Consider the following 17,333-nt stretch of genomic DNA (forward strand, 5'->3'; position numbering starts at 1 on the left):
AGGGACCTTCCTGGTCCCCGTGTGTTGAGGCAGCCTCTGCCTTGCAGCTGGTGGTGCCCCATCTGCCCAAGCAGAAGAATTAACACAATTCGCCAGAAATCACTTTTGACGTAACAGCAGGGCTTGGACACCAGGTTTAACTGACTTTGGACCCAGGTGTTGAGCTGGGTCTATTCCATGGGTTCACAGGGCCCATGGCCAGAGCTCTGGCACCCGTGGGTGTCAGTGCAGAGTCCACAGCATCCTGGCCCTCAGCCATGGGGGCATCTTGGGGCAGCAGGGTGATAAACTCCCAACAAAGTGTCTCTCTAGAAGGGTCGTCAGCCTGCTGTCTCTGTCCTGGACGTTTGCACAGCCCGTCTGCCCATGCCCAGCCTCCCTTACGCCAACAGAGCAGCCTAGGCCAGCGTGGGAGCTGCCCTTCCTTGCAGAAAAGCCTAGTCCAGCGTTGGGAGCCTGCTCCTCCCCAGGGAAGGGTGAAATGTGCTCCTCCGACCCCTCGACCCTCACCCGTTCCACCCTTGCAGGGGCAGCTCCTCCAGGAGCATCCTCTAAAGGGTGCTGGAAACCTCCCTGTGTTAGACCCATCCTCAGGCTCAGCCTCTTCCTCCCAAAATCTGCCTGCGTGTCTCTGCAAGGGGAGCCGGGCCCAGGCCTGACCTCTGAGGACCCGGGTGGCACCAGCACCAGGGCTGGGCAATGGGCTCAGCTCTCCCTTCCCAGCCTTGACCCCAGCACTGGAGCTGTGCTGGGACAACGGCCCTTTTCTCCGGTCCCCAGGGCTGGGACCTCCCTCGGATGCACGCCTGGGCTGGGAACACACCTTCAGGTTGGCTTTGCTCAGAGAAAAGATCTTTATTGAGGCATCGGCTTGGACAGGAGGCACATGGGACTGCGCAGGTCTTGGGGGGAGGAGGGGGGGACAGGAACATGACACACCTGAGCTGTTGGTCTCCAGGAGTGATTCCCAGACCCTGAAGAGATCCTGGTGGCATTAAACACGGGAGCTGGGCCCCAGACCATTTGGGCTGTTGAAGCCTGGAGGTCAGAGTAAGCCCCTTCCCATGGGGCCAGGTCTTGCTCCCAGCCATGGTGACAAATGAGGACAGAGCTGGGGGGTGCAGCACCTTGGAGGACCATGAACTTTAATGTGTCCTGAGAACCAGAGCTGATGGGGCTGGTCCTTCTTCCACCCCTGGCCTCACCCCGTCCCTGCAGCATCAGTAAAACACCTTTTCCAGGTAGGTGTTCAGGAACATTCCCGTGGGATCCAGCTTCTCCCGGACGGCGCAGAACTTGGGGAAGGCCGGGTACATGGTCTCAAAGTCCTTTCGGGTGCACGTGTGGGCCTGCAGGAGAGAAACCGGAGGGGGGGCTGCCCATCGCTCCGCTGGCCCTGGACACCCCCAGCCCCGTGGCATGGGGGGTGCAACCCCACACGCAGAGGGCTGCAGGCCTTCTCCTCCAGGCACCCTCCCCGCGGTGCACAGCCAGGGGAGGGTGCCCTTCTCGGACCCGCTGCAGGCTGCAACCCCCTAGATGATGCACCTGGATGGGCAGAGAAGGAGGAGCGACCCCCTTCCCGAGCCCCAGGCTCCCTCTCCCCCTGAGCAACGGGGCCCTGGGTACCTTTGCCCAGTGCGGTCGCCCGCCGTGCTTCTTCATGATGCCCTCGTAGGTGAGCCAGTAGTTGAGCCGCGGGACGTTCTTTCCATAAGGTCTGGGAGAGGATTAGTTGGAGCCATTAGCACACCTGGGAAACCTCCCCGAGAAACCTCCTCTTGGGGGAGAAGGGCTCCGGGGTGGACATCGGGGACCCGTCGCTGCCTCTTTCACCAGCACCAGGGGATGGAAACCCTCTGGGGTGCAACCCCAAGGGGACGAGAGGAGCAGGATGGGGTGGGGGCGGCCCCCAGGCCCCCAGCGCTGCGGCTCACCGGTACATGATGATGTTCATGTAGCAGCTGTCCCGCCGAAAGCAGGGGCTCAGCCAGATCTCGTCCCCCCGCGCAAAGCGCACCTCCACAGGGTAGTGAGCCACCATCTTCGGGTTGTTCTCCAGAGCAGCCTTCAGCTCCAGCAAGGCCTCCTTCGTCTTCTCACTGCCCAGGAGCAGCCCCCCCGCCCCGGTTAACCTTAACATGGCCGTGACCAGCTCCCACCGGGTTGGAGCCCTCCCTGCCCCCCCCCCCCAGCTCCATCCCCACCCCGGTGCTAATTCAGGGCATGGCATGGCCCAGCAAATCCCTCCCATTGCTTGGGGCTCACAGAGCCCCAAGACACACCGTGGGGGTTGGATCTTGTGGCCCAGGGCAGGACGCAGAAGGGTCCCCGTGCTGGGCTTGCAGGCGGGACTGGTGCCTGTGAGCCAGGCTCCTTTGCCTGGTGGCCTTGCCGATGCCCCCGGGGCAGAGCACGGGCAGGGGATGGACGCGGAGGGGCCGCCGAGCCGTTTACATGGGGATGGCCCAGTCCTGAACGTGCTGCTTGAAGCGACACTCGTAGTTGAAGATCTTGTAGCTGATGGCAACGTTCTCCACCCGGGAGCTGAAGAGGAGCCAGAAGAAGAAGCGGTTGATCCAGCGAACCAAGCTAGGCACGAAGGTGCTGCGGGTGAGAGAGCGGGAGGTGAGACCAGACCCCGGGGCTGCGGGACTGCTGCAGGCAGCGGGGGGGCTGCAATGCCCCCGTCACAGCACGGGGATGCTGGGTGGGAGATACCCTTCTGGGGGGCTGCAAGCAAAGCAGGGCAACCCCCCGCCAGGGTCCTGGAGCCCAAGGGGATCCGCAGCACTGCAGGGAGCCGCTGTGGTCCCCGCAACCAAATCTGGGGCCTGCACCCTTTCCCTCAGCTCCATGGCCAGCTGCGGGCCAGAAGAAGGGTGCTGGGTCATCACCCTTCGTCCTCCCTCCAGCCTGTGCACACAGCCCCCCTGAGCCGGGGACACCCAGGGCCAGCGGGGACAGGGTGAAGCAGCCCCAGGTTGGGGGACACTATCAGCATCCGAAGCAGCCACGTCCCCTGCTCTCCATATCCGCTAAGTCCAGCCAGGCTCTCCTGGGCCACCAGGGTCCTGCTTCCCAGCACAGCCTCGGTGGCCGGGCTGGGGGTCCTCTCTCCACCCTGGGGCTCAGGACACGTCTGCAGCCAACTCCATCTCCCAGAGGCTCCTTTCCTGCTGCAAACCCACGGTGCTCCCGCTCTGAGCACACAAGAGGGCAGTGCAGCCCCGGACATCGTCCCAGAGCCGAAACCCGCTCCCTTCTGCAGGGGGAACGGACGAGCCCTTCGTCCCCAGGGTGGGACGACCTGGTGACAAGTCCCCCCTGCCATCGTCCCTCCCTGCTTAGGGCCCCCAGCATTAAGGGAAGCAGCATGGGAGTTACAGCGATGCAGGGGACGGAGCCGGGCAGCAAAGGGCCAGCAGCCCTGGGGACACCTGCCCTGTCCCTGCTTCCCCCAAGCGTGGTCCTACCTGATCCAGAGCAGAAACTCCAGCAAATAGTAGCCAATGGCATAATCCCAAAACCAGCTGGCGGAGGAAGAGGAGGGCTGCAAAGCCAAGCAGAGGAAGGTGATGAGCACTGGGGACCGCCGGGAACTGCAGCTCTCCTCACCTTGCTTGCCAGCGGGCACCAAGGTGGGCAGCGTGCACCTCGAATGGGAGCGGGGCTTTGGAGAAGGGCATCCCGGGGCCACCAAATCTCTCCCCCGCGGTGAGACGGGGCCACATCCAGCCCCGGGAAGGGGCAGGCGTCACGGTGCTGGGCTAGAGAACAGGCTTTGCGATGGGGATGCCGAGAGCTTGGAGTCAAGGGACAGGACCGGCTGCCAGCAATGCCACCACTTCTCCCCCTGGGATGTCCAGACCACAGAGCTGCCCCTGGCTCAGCCCTGGGATACTCCAGCCCTGGGATACTCCAGCCCAACCCCGAGCTCTCTCCCTCCCGGTGCAGGGACCTGCCTTGCTGGTGGGGTCCTGGTAGATGACACTGACGTTCTCGCTGTGTGGGAACCACAGGAAGCGGAAGTATTTGGATCTCTTCAGGTGGTCACTGAGATGATCGAGCACCTGAAACACCCCGAGAAACCACAGCAGGTCAGCGCGTGCCCCCTCGGAGCAGGTGAGGAGGCATCTCGGGGGGTTCCAGGCCAGCCGTAGAGTTGGGCATCACCAGCGCTGGAGCAGGGCCGACATCCCCTACGATCTCGGCCATCGCAGGGTTGGAGGGGAACCATCGCAGCCTGGTTGTGCCAGGAAAGGGATAAGAGAGACCCACGGACCCAGCTGCTGGGAAGGAGGGGAAGGGGGCATGGTCTCCTCTGCCTCGAGCAGGCTGTGGCAGACCTGTCTTGCAGGTGCTGCTGGCTCCTTCCCGCACTCAGGGTGCCTGACACTTATTAAAACAACCCATGCAGAAGCGAGAGGGGTCAGTGCTGGGGAGCGAGGCTCCTTTTCCTTGCTCGGGCCTGGTTTCCTTCCAGCACTGCCAAAAGCACCCGGGTCCCAGAGCCGTCCCCGGCTTCTAGGGAGAAACGCAAAATTGCCAAATTATTCATAAAGACACAGAAAAGAGCTTTGAGGGAGGAAGCTCCTCAAAGGAGCCATGCAGCTGTCCTCTGCAGCCTTGCAGAAAGATTCAGAGAAAACCCAGCGACTTTGCTTTGGGGCGTTTGCTCAACCGAGGCGAAGCGTGCGCAGGGTGCGGAGAGCCGCCGATGCCGCCCCAGGAAGGTCGGGGAGACCTTGGCTGAAGCTGTCATTCGGGAGACTTGTTTTAACGAGCTATTAAGTGCCAGGCTGGGCTGTTTCGGCATCGAGCATTTTGCTGTGACCCCCATACGGGCAAGACCTCCGTGCAGTTGCGCTGCCGTGACGCCACTTAAAGCAGAGGTGACGAGAAGACGGAAAGCAATTACTATAACTGATGAGAATTAGCACCCTGGTGCCTGCAGCTCCCAAAGAGCCAAAAAACCACCTCCAAAATGTTCCTGTTGTTGCTAGCAGGGCAACCTGCTAGCTGCATCCCTTCGATCCTTGCAAGAGGAGGATATCAGCCTGCAGAAGATAAACCCAGGGTTTTGGCTCGGCAGCTCTCAGCCTCGGGGCAACGGAGCTCGCGGGGTTCGTTCCCGGCACGGGGATGTCCCAGGTTAGGGCTGGCGAGCAGCAGGCTCTGACCCAAGGCAAGGAAATACTTCTGCACGCAAGAGGTCGTTCAGCTGCAGCTGTCTCAGGTTCACAAGCAGATCCGATAACTTAGTGGAAGAGAAACCCATGGGCTTATTGCATATATAGAAACCGCCTCCAGCGCAGAAAGGCCCAAAGCCGGAAATAATGCAGCCAGCAAGGTAATCGGGGGAAGAAGCATCTCATCTTACACTTCTCCCGGGGACACACGACATGTCCCTAGCATGGGGAGCCCTGCTGATTTGCACCAGCCCCGGTGCACCGTCAGCAGCTGGCACAGATGAGCTTTTTTCACAGTGCTGAAGACGATCACGAGGCGAGGAAAGAAAGCAGGCAGATCTTATATAACCGCAAATCCACGCCCGGCTCTTCACACACATATATTATTTGCAAAGTCTTAGATAACTCAGGCTTAAATATTTCAAGCAAGCTGCTCCCTTGCCATTATTCTCTTCCGCCTCGCTGGGCCACTCGACATGAAAGCCAGAGATCGGGAAGGGGGCGAGGAGCGGCAACAACCAAGAATTGATAATGGCATGAATATTTATCGAGCGCATTCCCATTTCGCTCTCCTAACAGTCCCGAGGGATGCGGCGAAACAGTCCTCGCGTACGCAGAGAAAGTAAACAGGCAAATTATCCGGCCTAGGAGAGATGCCAGAGGATGTGGTGAAGGTCCAAGTGGTCTGGTGAGGATGGGTGGGAGTTGTGTGGTTCGGTCCCAGACCTGGGAGCCGTCAGCACCACAGGGACGTGGCAGATGCAACCTCAGTGCACATCTCAGCTGGGGAGCTGTTGGGAACCAGGGAAGTCACAGCTCAGGCAGGGTCAGAAAGCCAACGGGCCGTTCCTAAGCAAAAGATCGCTCATAAGCCAACTTCCGCATCTGGCAACACCTAAATGCAACTCGCTGTATGCTGAGAAACATCCTGCCAGGCTTGCCTCATTCCTGCATCTTCCCTTCCCACCTTGCAGGAAAAAATAAGACCCTGAAGTACAACAGCTTTGGACCAGCCTGGTGCAGCCCTTGGTACAGGTGAAGGGGTGACCGCGGGCAGAGACATGCTGAGACATAGAGCCAGGCAACGCGCCCGGACCTCTGTCCACCTTCCCAGCCAGCCCAGCTGCCTACAGCACTGCACAAAGACTCCCAGGTTGCTTCAGATCAGTACTTACAACGTATTAAATTCACATTCCTGGTGGTATTCAAGCCATCCTAAAGGGGCACCAAATAAGTCAATCTTTTTTAAAAAAAAGTTAAGGACAGCATTTCTCAAAGCTTTGCTGGAGCACTGACCAAGCCTGAGATAACAGATGAAGATGCCACTAAGGTTATGCACTGCGAGAGGTGTCGGAGCTCACAGGAAGATAAAGAATGGTTGAAAAGATGGTTGAAAAGCTGGTTGACAGCAGATCTAGGCATGAGAAGAGTCTGCCTTTTACTGCTACTGATTTCTTCCTCCTGCTGAACTCCATGCCTCAGTTTCCCCATCTGGAAACCCAGCGCTGGGCTCCTGGATGTGTGCACAGCCAAATCACCACAACCCATTTTGGGGCAGAGGTTCCCAAGCTCAGGAGCAGAGCACAACCACGCTAATCCTTGGCCATGAGCAACACCTCACGTCCTCGCGCCCAGGGCCCGGGACAGCAGGCAGCTCCGCCAAGCTGCAGCACGGCGAGCTATTGCAGGCAGGGGAGGTAGCTGGTGGGAACGCCAGATGTGGAAGTGGCCCCATTTGCACCCCAGAACCATCCCCTTTTCCCCAGGATACCACGGCAGCATGGAGGAAGCTGTGCTATGCCCGGCTGTGGTGGGGCCGTGCTTCTACCCACGTATGAGCAAACACTTTGCTCCATCCAGCTTCCCAGCGCTGTGATAACACGTGCTCCATCCAAGTTCGTAGCACCATGAGGATAAGCAGGCTCCAAGGAAATGCACCCAGCAGCTAAAGGAAGTTTATGCAACGGCAGAGACAGGGTTGTTCCCAGGAGAAAAAGGCCGTGTTCCTTAAAACTGCTCTGCAGAAATGCCCACAGGGCCTTCAAAATGCTTTCCAAGGGGTCCAGATCAGACCCGCCACTGGCTGCGGAGCCATGAGGAGACCTGGCCTTGTAAAGCCAAGGAGATGCACCACCCTAAGGAAGGGCATTTCACGCCTCTTTCAGAGAATCAGACGATCCCCTCCATCATCCCGGAAGGTCACAAGAAGCCTGTGCCTGGCTCACTCCATCCTCCTGCTCTGCATGACCAGTTAGCTCAGGGACTACACGCAAGGTGCAGGCCTTCAGGAGGGACATGGCTGCAGAGAGGTGGTGGTGTCTGGGGCGACTGGGAGAGGATGCACCGTGGGACAGACGGAGAACTCGCCAAGGGGATAACAGCATGTGAAGTCTTCAGAGCCATGCAAGATCCCGATCTACAAAAGACAAGGTCAGGAATCTTCCTCAGGAAGCCACATCCCTTGGAGATGTCCCAGATCAGGCCAGCCACTAACACCCTGAGTTAGGCAAGAGAGACCTTCGGCAAGACAGAGACAAGCAAGACCGGTAGCAACACGGCAATTGCTTTAAAGGGAATTTTCCACCATGCTACTCAAATGCAGCTCTGCGGATTGATCCTGATACAGGATTTATTCAGTCCAGCCCTTGAAATATGTGACGCATAAAACCCATTCTCATCCTCAGCATAGTTCATCCCAAGTTCAACTCAGGAAAAAAAAAAAAAAGGAGAGTTAAACACAATCTTCGCACTGGCAGAAGGACAGCCCATCCTGGAAAACACCCAGGCCTCACTCGCAAAACGAGACCGAGTCATCCTCAAGAGCACAAGATGCTCAGGGACTATTTTAGGTGGCCCATCTGTCATCAGAAGAGGCGAGGCTCTCCGTTAGCTGAGCAGCAGGAGGCAACAGGACAGGAGATGACACCTCCCAGGAGAGGACACAGCTGGTGGGAGCAGCCTGGCTCTCCCCCAGGACCTGCGCAGGCGCTGGGGACATGGGCCAGAGCCAGCACAGTCATCTCCCCATTTTTGCTTCATCACATCGGTTCACCAGCCCAGCCCTGGATTTCTAGCAGGGACAATTTTCTCCAGCTGTAACATTAAATCTGCATTAGGCTTAGTCACGCGTGCCTCGAGTTACCAGCTCTCAGAGATGGAGATCTCCCTCCCGGAGATGGCCCCAGCGGGTGATGCTGATGGCCGTGCGAGCACGGCGGTGGCAGCCTCTGCATCACGGACCTTGCAGGACCATCGGCATCGTGTGCCCCAGGAGCGGGTCCGAGCCCGGAGCAGCTCCAGACCACGGCAGCTGCAAACAGGTTTCTCGCTGCAGGCAGCGTTTCCCCGCTCCAGGGCTGCATCTGCAGAGTCCATCGCTCAGGAGACCAAACTCTCTCCCACTGAGAAATTAAGCATGGTTATTCACTGATCTGATCAGCGGCTGAAGCAGGGCTCCATGCAGCTCTGGACGGGGGTCTCAGTCCAGCCTCTTCCCCAAAGACGGCACCAGCCGTCCCTGATGACATTGAAGCTTTCCAGCATTAGCGTCCACGAGCGCAAGGTGCAGTGCTGCGGATCAGGAGTCTGTTTTACAAGCAAGGATCCCGCGTCGCAGCCCATGGTGATAAATCCAGAGCCAAGCCCAGATGCTTCTGCCCGGATTGCAAAGCCTCCAGGGCACGGTGACGTGCTTACCTCCCCCAAAACGGGTGCCGCTGCCAGCGTGTCCTGCCAGCGCCGAGCCCAAATTACAGCTGAAACAGAGCCGAGCAGGTTCTGTTCCTGCCCCAGCACATCCCGGGCTCTGGGAGACGGCACTTTCCGTTCCTTCCCTAAGCGCAACCGGGACCTGCTCCGGCACCGGAGAGGCGGCCAAGCCACCAACGCTCAGAGTCCCGCTTCCCTCCCTGTTAAATTCACACAGCCCAAGAGCAAGCACGAGGCTGGGGTGAAACTAGCCCCCCAGCCCAGCTTTGGGAGGACCCTGGGAGCAGCTTGGGGTGGCAATAAGGAAAGAAGTGAGCTTCCACCTCATCTTTATGCCCCTGACCTGCCTAGGGATGGACTCTTGAGTTGAAAGCAGCCAAGAACACGCACAGCTTCCCGCAGAGACCGCGGCCTTGAAGGTCTCAAAAGCAACCACGCAAATAAAGAAAACCACTTTCTTTTCAGCGTCTTTCCTTGCAGACCTCCGTCTGCCCCACTCCTGCAGGCTCTGCACAGAGGGGGGTCACAGCGGAGGCGTTTCTACCTCTTCTGCTCCCCCTGCGGCCATGCGACACAGGCTCTGCTCCCAAATCCTGCTCCGCTCCTGAACATCCGAGCGTCACGGCTGCACCATGCAACACGCCTCTTGCGGCAGGTCCCAACCTGCCACCTGCCCAACGTGGCAAGGAGGTGGCATCAACGAGCGCTTCTCCTCCCCACCCACCCCTTGCACCACTCCGATCCCAGTGGATGCCCTTCCCACCCGCGGGAGACTAAGCTGGCTTTTCCCAAGAAACAAAGTTCTCTGCTTTGTCACCTTGGAGAAGGTCCCAGCTGGAAGACACCATGGAGATGCACAAGGACTATGACCCACATGCTTTTGGGGGGTTTGCTACCGAAGCGTAACCCCTTCCCAGGCCGTTTCGCCCTGCAGAGGACTTTGCTTCTCCCCAAGGGGCTTTGGAAGCGTAGCCCGTGGCGGTACCTCGGTGAGGGTGGACGGGAAGGCCACCTCATGCAGATGGAACTGGGGGACGCACTGGAAGGTGACCGTGAGCACGACGCCCAGGCAGCCCAGGTGCAGGCGGGCAGCCTGGAAGATGTCCCCGTTGACCGACTCCGAGCACTCCAGGATCTCCCCCGAGGCAGTCAGCAGTGTCAGCTCCACGACCTGTCCGGAGGAGAGGAAAGCGTCATCCCCAGGAACGCATCCCGCCGGGGAATGGTCTCCTCTGCCCCGTTCACACGGATAAAAACAGACGGTATCAAAAATTAGGAGGACAGAAGGAGTATTAAGTAGGGCAGTGCTAACAACTCTTGCATGCTCCTTAGGGGTTACTCGGGATTTGTGTCCTAGGCTTCCAGAAGACATCTCTAGGCTTCCAGAAGACATCTCTCCAGCCCTCCCCAGCAGACGGGTACCTGCCCATGCCACCTCCAGGGCTGTGTACTTAGCAAGTGATGTGTGGCAGCACAGGGCTGGTCAGGAGCAACCAGAAACCTCAAAATGTTCAGCATAACCCAGGGCTAAGGGCAGGGTGGGCACGGAGGGGGAAACCCGGAGGAATGCAACCAGCTGGGAAACCCTAGGCCCCTCCGAGCTTGCTGCTGGGAAGGGCCTTGTGTCCCGTTCCCACGCTGCACTGGATCCCTGCAAACCCCAAACCACGAAGCCAGGTGCTGTGCAGGGAGAGCCCGATGCCACGACCGGCATCGCAGGGTGCTTTCAGCTGAGCTGGGCTCTACCAGCCCCTCTCTCCTCCCACCGCTGATTTTGCAGCCTAAAAGGATCCCTCTCTCGCTGGGGGATGTTAGGAAAAACCATCAATTAAAGTAGTAAATCTCCCCCAAATGACTTCACTTCTCTGTAGTCATAGGTGGAATTGCCAGGCAGGGTTTGAGTTCAGATTGAAGGCTTTTCATAACTATTTAAAAACAGACCTGAGCCCCAAAGAGATTTGGCTTCAGGAGGAGCTCAGAGAGGAGAAGAAATGGTTTTCCTTTGAAACGAAGGCTATTCATCGAGTTATAAGACAAGAAGCCCAGGACCAGGAGTTTTGGGACTGGAACGCCCTGGCTGGCTGATGAGGTTTCACAAGACACCAGTGGACCCAGGTTACTTTGATTCCCCATCAGGGACTCATCCAGCCAGCAAGGCCAACAGCGTGGGGCCAAGGGCTGGCATTAGCCAGGGGCATAAAGCCCTGGAGATGCCGCATGGGTTGCATGACCAACGTGGCTTCCAACGTGTGCATGGGGTAACCAGGTTGGCCAAGGTCCTCTGTCACGCCAGGGCTGGGTGCACCAGCTTTTTGACCATGCGTTGGGACATCCGTCTTGCAGGCGAGATGCCGAGGTGCATCAACGCACACCGTGACATGCGTCCCCGCGCCCAGGTGAGGAGCAGCCCGGCGGTCCCGGCCTTACCTGGGTGGGCAGGATGCCGTGCTCAATCCCGGTGTTGTGCGTCCCCGTGCCGATCACGCCGGCCGCTGCCACCTCGGAAACAGCGCCTAAGCTGTGGGCAGACGAGCAGGCTGGGTGAGGATCCCGCTGCACCAGGGCTGATCCTGGCACCATCCCTCCAGCCACACGGGCAAGGCTGTTCCCGCTATTTGCTCCAAATACCCTTCCCGCTTCCAATGGCGGGTGTTCAGGGACTTCCTGCACCGGAGGGGTTTTGGTGTCCGTTGCAACCTTTTCTGCAGGTTTCTCTGCTATAAACCCGTCTGCTCACGCCGACATGCGCCCTTAGCTGCCGGCTCGGGGGGGGGCTTCCCCTTCCCAGCCCTCACTCCAGCCTTGGCCAGGCTTCTAACGAGCCGATCGCTCTTATGATGAAGGAAGACATAGCTGCCGTTCCCTTTGCAAACCCCTTTCCGAACACGTCTCCGAGCCCTTCGCGAGACGGCCACGGCGAAGCAGGATCAGGCAGGTTCAAGGCAGCGGGAGGCTGTGATCAGCTCGGGGACTCTGATCCTCTGTGCAGGGACCCAGCGCCCATCACCCCCACCTCTGGTGACAACAGGCATCCCAAAGCCGGGCCGAGCTAAGACCCTCCCACGCCTCCCACTAACTCGTTCCAGCAGCTAATTACCCTTCGCCATTAAAAAACTCATTTCTAGCCTGATTTCATCTGCCATCAGGCTGCTTTTATTGCCAGATTAAAGAGCTGTCTGCTGTCAGCCTCTCCCCCGTGCAAGGCACCCGAGGAGGGCAGCGCTAATCTTTCTAGGGCCAGGGAGAGCAAAGCTTTCATTGGTGTCACAAAAGCACCGGCCTGGTGGGTGCAAGGGGTTCGGTACAGGGACATCCCTCATCCAGCCCCAAGGCAGAAGCAGCCATGCCATCCCGGTCGTTTTGACCTGTGACCTACGGGGCCCCCGGTGGAAGACCGAATCCCGAAGCAAACTCCCCCATTTTGCAGTAGAAGCTCCTCAAATGTCCCTGTGTCGCCATGTCCCAGCACATAACGTGGGGCAGCAATGGACAACCAGGAGACCCCCGAGGAAGGGCCCCACGCGCGCATCTCACTCACTTGGCCAAGGCCAGCCCATGCTTGCTCAGCTCGACATTCAGGTCCGAGAGGAAAATCCCACCTTCCACCGTCACTTGCTGCTTCTCCTTATCCACCTGCGAAGGGGTGCAAGGTGAGAGGGAAAGTCTGCAGAGCTCCGTAGAGGAGCAGCCCACACAAGTGCATCTGCTCAGCAGATAACGTCTACCAGGAGAGCTGGGTACCGTGTGGTACCTCTCCATCAGGAGCTTCCACCTTTCTCCAGCCCTAACCATCTGCGGTACCCTGCACATCACGCGATGCAGAAGCTGCAGGTTCTCCTGACGGACCGAATGTGTGGGACGGGGGAGCAGGCACCCCCAGCAAAGCTCTGCACCTCGCCTTGCTCCGCCAGCTTCGCCCAGCTCCCGCTGCCAGGGAGGCTCATCAGGAGCTATTCATCCCACTTCTGACAGACCGAGCTTATTGCTGTTAATTACCATTAATGACCCAGCTTTCGGGATTTACTGCCACGGTCAGGAGTGCTTCATCTTCAGCTGTGCACGTGTTTAACCGCCCAGCCATGTAGCCCTGGAGGGGGCCCAACCTCTCCCTGCACCTTGGATGCAAACCAGGGCACCGGAAAAACCCTCACTCGCAGCAGCTCTCCTTCTCCTCCAGCTGGTTAGGATATGAGGGCAACCAGGAGGAGCTTTCTCCTGCACGGCGTCAAGCATAGGAAGCTGGAATGGAGCAGTTCTCCTCCCTCCTGTGGGGACATTTCCCACCTTGCACAGGAGGAAACCGCAGACCACGAGCATCCACGTGAAATGCTCCACCAGGCCTTTGCGAGGCCACCGTGCCTGGGGCACTTTTGCACTGCATCGAGTGAGCCACGTCGCTTTTCCCAGAGCATCCTGAGAAAGGTTGTCCTGCCTGGTATCTCCGCTTCACCCAGCGGATCATGCTGTCATGCGGCCATCATGCAGGGGTTAAGCCCTTCCACCTACACCCAGCAAAAGCTGAGCTCGGTAGGATCTACAGAGATGCAAAAACAGGATCCTCAAGACAGATGTCATCTCCTCCTGGTTCATCGCAAGAGGAAACATCACCACTGTCCCTCCTCTCCAGGCTCCAGCACCCGTCCTAAATAACTGCTCTGAGAGGCAGGGGCTGTGGGTTATGGCCACGTGGACCATGTTCCTCACCAATCCACACTGTGAAGACATCGCTTCCTTGCATTTTTACAGCTGCTCCCTATGCTTCCAAAGCCATCTTTTTGCGCAGAGGAAATCCCCGTTGCCCAGCCTTGCACCAGCATTTCAGCATCTGGTTCGGGGAAAGGCTCCCCATCCTTTCCTCCCCCACCCCGGTTATGGCGATGGGAGTCCTCAGCGTCTCCCTCCTACTCCTCGGTGGCTGCAGACAAGAGCACCACTGTTTCCACAAGCAGGTCTCACCTTGAGGATCCTGTTCATCTTCCCCATGTGGATCATGAAGTCATCAGTGCAGGCGATGTCCGAAGGGGAGTGGCCACCCCCCACCACCTTCACCCTCTTGTTCCTCTGCCTGGCCATGTCCAGGATCTGCGGAGACAACGCAGGGCCCCGAATGCCCAAAGGCCCTCCCGGAGCTGAAGGAGGTGCCAGAGGGACTGAGACTTGGGGATCTTGGGTTTCTCTTGCACACATTTAGCCCTCTGAAGGCCTAAATGATTAATCTTATCCAATCCCCAGGGCTCCTTCTGCAGCCAAGGACTAGAAACTAGCAGCATCTCGAGCAGATAACGAATCTCACCCATCTTTGACACGTGCTGTGCATGGATGACTCACCCAACGCCTGGGGCTAAAACCACTGCTGAAGCCCAGACTCCTCCTAAGACAGCCCAAAAGAGGTGATGCCCATCTGAGACAGAGGCATCCCCAAGGCTGACAAAAGTGACACCAGACTTGCAAGAAACTTCCCAGGGACCATCAAAATTTCCCTAGAGGTGCCCAAATTCCCCTGGGCTAAACCCTGCCCCCAACCCAGGGACGGGGTTGCTGGTTTTCTGCATCTTTCAGATGTTTGACATGCTAGAGCATCTGTTGAGAGGCAGTTTGGTGGAATGGGCCATATCCCGGGGCTGAAGGAAGGACTGAGGGTGTAATCATCTGTGGTCTTTACGACTGAATGCAATGGAGCAGCATAGCCCTTCCTGGCCTTTCTTTCTCTTAATTTTCAGCTTCTCTTCCTTTCCTGAAAACATCTGCCTTACCTCCCGGATCTCCTCCACCGACGTAGGCTGGAAGTACAGCTCCGGAGAGGAGCCATAGGTCTTGGCCCAGTTCTGGAACTTGACTCCTCCTTGGCCGTGAACCTAGATGAAGAATAAGAGCTAAAGCGGAGGAAAGGAAGTCCTTTCCCTGGTTTTCTGCAAAATCCTGCCAAATCCGCTGTCCCAGGGAGCCCTGGAGAGCCAGGTTTCCAAAGGGATTTGATATTTATGGACACAGAGGGCTCATCTCTCCCTCTTTAAACCCTAGAGCGGAGGTGTTTCCATTTGAGGAAGACAGCCTGGGCTCTCTTGGAAGTCAGCAGAGAGAGATGGGAGGATTCCCTGATCTGCGTGAGCTTGGCGCATCCCTGGGGAAATTTGGGTGGGTCCCAGTTTGGGGGGGTGGATTTCCCAGCCGGGACTCGGGGCAGGGAAGGACTTGGCACGGGTTGGGACACCAAGCCCCAGAGCAGGGGGTGAATCCCTCTGCCCCCGGGCAGGACCGGCTCCAACGCGCTCCCCACCTACGCGTGTCCGACCAGCTCCGATCACTTCCCTTGGAGAGGAGCAGCCTGTTCCCTTCTGCTCTTCTTCCTCACGCTTCCCGGAGCCTCTGCTCCATTGCACCATCCCGCCAGGGCCGGGCCGGGAAGGGAGCCGACCCCAACCCCAACCCCAACCCCAACCCCAGGGCCATCAGCGAGCGATTGCAGCTCTGCCCCACGAGCGGGTTTGGAGCCCCCGGGGCAGGGGGGAGGTCGCTGCCCGGCACAAACCCCCTCCCAGCACGTTTAAACCAGAGCTTTTCACTCCACCACCCGGGATACAAAAGCAGCGAAACCGGTTTATCCAGCAGAAAGCACGGGGGGAGGGGGGGGGGAATGACAAAGGCAAGAAAAATTTCGGCGGAGAAATGGCTGTTTGGTAAAGCTGCAAATTCTCCGGGTTGGGAAACATTCCCGCTCACAAGCTGGTGCCTGATCTTGCTTAAAAAAAAAAAAAGAAAAAGAAAAAGAAAAAGCAATCTTTTGGCTTTCCTTCTCTGTTCCGCAATCTACTTTTCTTATATCCCACCGGAGCAATGTTAGTTATTTAATAAACGCCGCAGGTTGCAGGAACCCCGCACGGTCCCTGTGCGGCCCGATGGTGGTCGATGGCCCCCAACAGCCCCCCGAGAGCCCTTCCCACCCCGCGGCTCCAGCATCGCCCTCCGGCCGCTTCTCACCATCCCGCCGGTGCTGGAGCAACGCTGGTCCAACAGCCGCTCCGGGCCCTGCAACGAGGCTCCGACAGCCGCTCCGGGGGCCGGGATGGATAATGAGTAACAGCCCTCGCTCCGGCCCCGCTGGCCAGGGGAGGAGAGGGGCTGCGCCCTTCGCTCTGGGCTGGGAAACAGGGATCCGGGTGCCGCTTTGGTCCCGCTTCCTGCGGGAAAGCCGCAGACTCCGCGGGAAGCTGCTGCCGTGCACGGAGCCGGTATCCCGAAATAGCGGCCCAGGCCGGGCGAGCCGGGCGCGGGACCCCGAAGCGGGTCTGGGGGTGACGCCGGGCACCCGCGGGGTTTAGGTACCGCGGGGTGCAGCGATGCAACGGCGCCCGGGCACCGGCGTTTCACGGGGCGTTTGGCCACGTCCCCGTGGCCTCGGCGCATCGCATCACCCCGTGCAAAAGGGGAGCGGGGGGTCTCTGCTCCCTGCCCCACTGCACGCCAGCGCGGGCCGTGGGGAAACGCACCGTGCTGCCTGGGGAGGAATTTAGCCCCAAATTCGCTCTGCCCCCCCTCAAAGAGCAGATGGGGACAGGGGATGGTGCCCGGTCACCGCTGCGCGGCCCAGAGCCACCCGGCCAGGGGAAGGGGCTGTAAACGGCTGGAGCAACGATTTGCAAGCGCTCTGCAGCGTGCCGTGGCTGCGCTTTGGTGATAAGAACCCCCCCCCCCCAGTCCTTCATTAAGGAGGAGATGATAACGATGCCTGCGAGCCAGCTCACGCAGGCAAGGTGACCCCCAGGAGCTCCGCCGCAGTGACGCGCTCCGGGAGGTGCCACCTTGCCCCCCGAGGACACGCGGCCTCCCGGGCGCGGAGGGCTGGCCATGCAATGTCAGATCAGCCGCGCAGAGCGCCGGGAAAATTGCTTTTTAATTGCAGAGCGGGGCTCACGCAGCCCGCGGCTCGCGGAAGGACCCCGCAGCCCTAACGGCACCGTCGCCGGCTTTTCCACCCGATCTTCGCCTCCACTTTCAAAACTCCTTGGCCTGTTGACATCCGACAGCCTTCCTTGAACCCTGCTGCTCTTCTCCCAGCTGCATCGCAGCAAATTAATAAAAAATCACCCAAGGTGCCTTTGAGCCCAGCTGGGTGCCAAGGGGGCCAGCTTATGGGGTTTGGGCACCTCCCCGTCTCCCCAGCTCAGAGCTTCGGGTCAGGATGTTGCACAAACAGGCCCAAAGGTCATCAAACTCTCTTAAAAAAGGCCCTGCTCTGCTGTGACAGCTTTCGCGCCCCTCGGCAGGGCAAGGTCCAGCCGGGGGGTTACTCATTAATGAGGACAGGGGGAGGTGAGGGGGGACTCGCTCCCTGCAAGCTGGACCCCAGGGCAAAGGGATCATACATCCCCTCCTTCCCGTGCAGTCTCCCAAAGCACCGGCTGGAGCCCCCCGCCCAGGCCCAGGACGCAGACG

At 59.0% G+C, this 17,333-nt stretch overlaps 1 protein-coding gene across 3 annotated transcripts; it reads right to left on the reverse strand.

Moving 5' to 3' along the window:
• Nucleotides 1–830: 830 nt before the first annotated feature.
• Nucleotides 831–16,030, reverse strand: LOC112993190 (L-gulonolactone oxidase-like). 3 transcript variants are annotated; one of them, XM_026116590.2, is made up of 12 exons: nucleotides 15,879–16,030; nucleotides 14,654–14,755; nucleotides 13,857–13,982; nucleotides 12,439–12,533; nucleotides 11,328–11,418; nucleotides 9,886–10,071; nucleotides 3,966–4,073; nucleotides 3,477–3,553; nucleotides 2,458–2,607; nucleotides 1,938–2,102; nucleotides 1,630–1,720; nucleotides 831–1,349 (listed from the first exon to the last, which is right to left on the reverse strand). In XM_026116590.2, exons 1-12 carry the CDS (start codon nucleotides 15,879–15,881, stop codon nucleotides 1,221–1,223), a joined length of 1,323 nt encoding a protein of 440 aa, XP_025972375.1. In that variant the 5' UTR covers nucleotides 15,882–16,030; the 3' UTR covers nucleotides 831–1,220. The 3 variants fall into 3 exon arrangements, with proteins under 3 accessions (XP_025972375.1, XP_025972376.1, XP_025972374.2); XM_026116591.2 differs by lacking the exon at nucleotides 15,879–16,030 and adding an exon at nucleotides 15,178–15,315; XM_026116589.2 differs by lacking the exon at nucleotides 15,879–16,030 and adding an exon at nucleotides 15,182–15,302.
• Nucleotides 16,031–17,333: the final 1,303 nt, after the last annotated feature.

The sequence above is a fragment of the Dromaius novaehollandiae genome, chromosome 3 (genome assembly GCF_036370855.1).
Source record: "Dromaius novaehollandiae isolate bDroNov1 chromosome 3, bDroNov1.hap1, whole genome shotgun sequence".
In the NCBI taxonomy this organism is placed as follows: Eukaryota; Metazoa; Chordata; class Aves; order Casuariiformes; family Dromaiidae; genus Dromaius; species Dromaius novaehollandiae.

Excerpts from the sequence above, each read along its gene's own strand:
- LOC112993190 (XM_026116589.2), bottom strand. The coding sequence starts at position 15,283 with ATGGTGCAATGGAGCAGAGGCTCCGGGAAGCGTGAGGAAGAAGAGCAG. Across the intron at positions 14,756-15,181 it reads TCGGAGCTGGTCGGACACGC|GTTCACGGCCAAGGAGGAGT; the intron begins GTAGGTGGGGAG and ends TTCTTCATCTAG. Across the intron at positions 2,608-3,476 it reads GAGTTTCTGCTCTGGATCAG|CACCTTCGTGCCTAGCTTGG; the intron begins GTAGGACCACGC and ends TCTCACCCGCAG.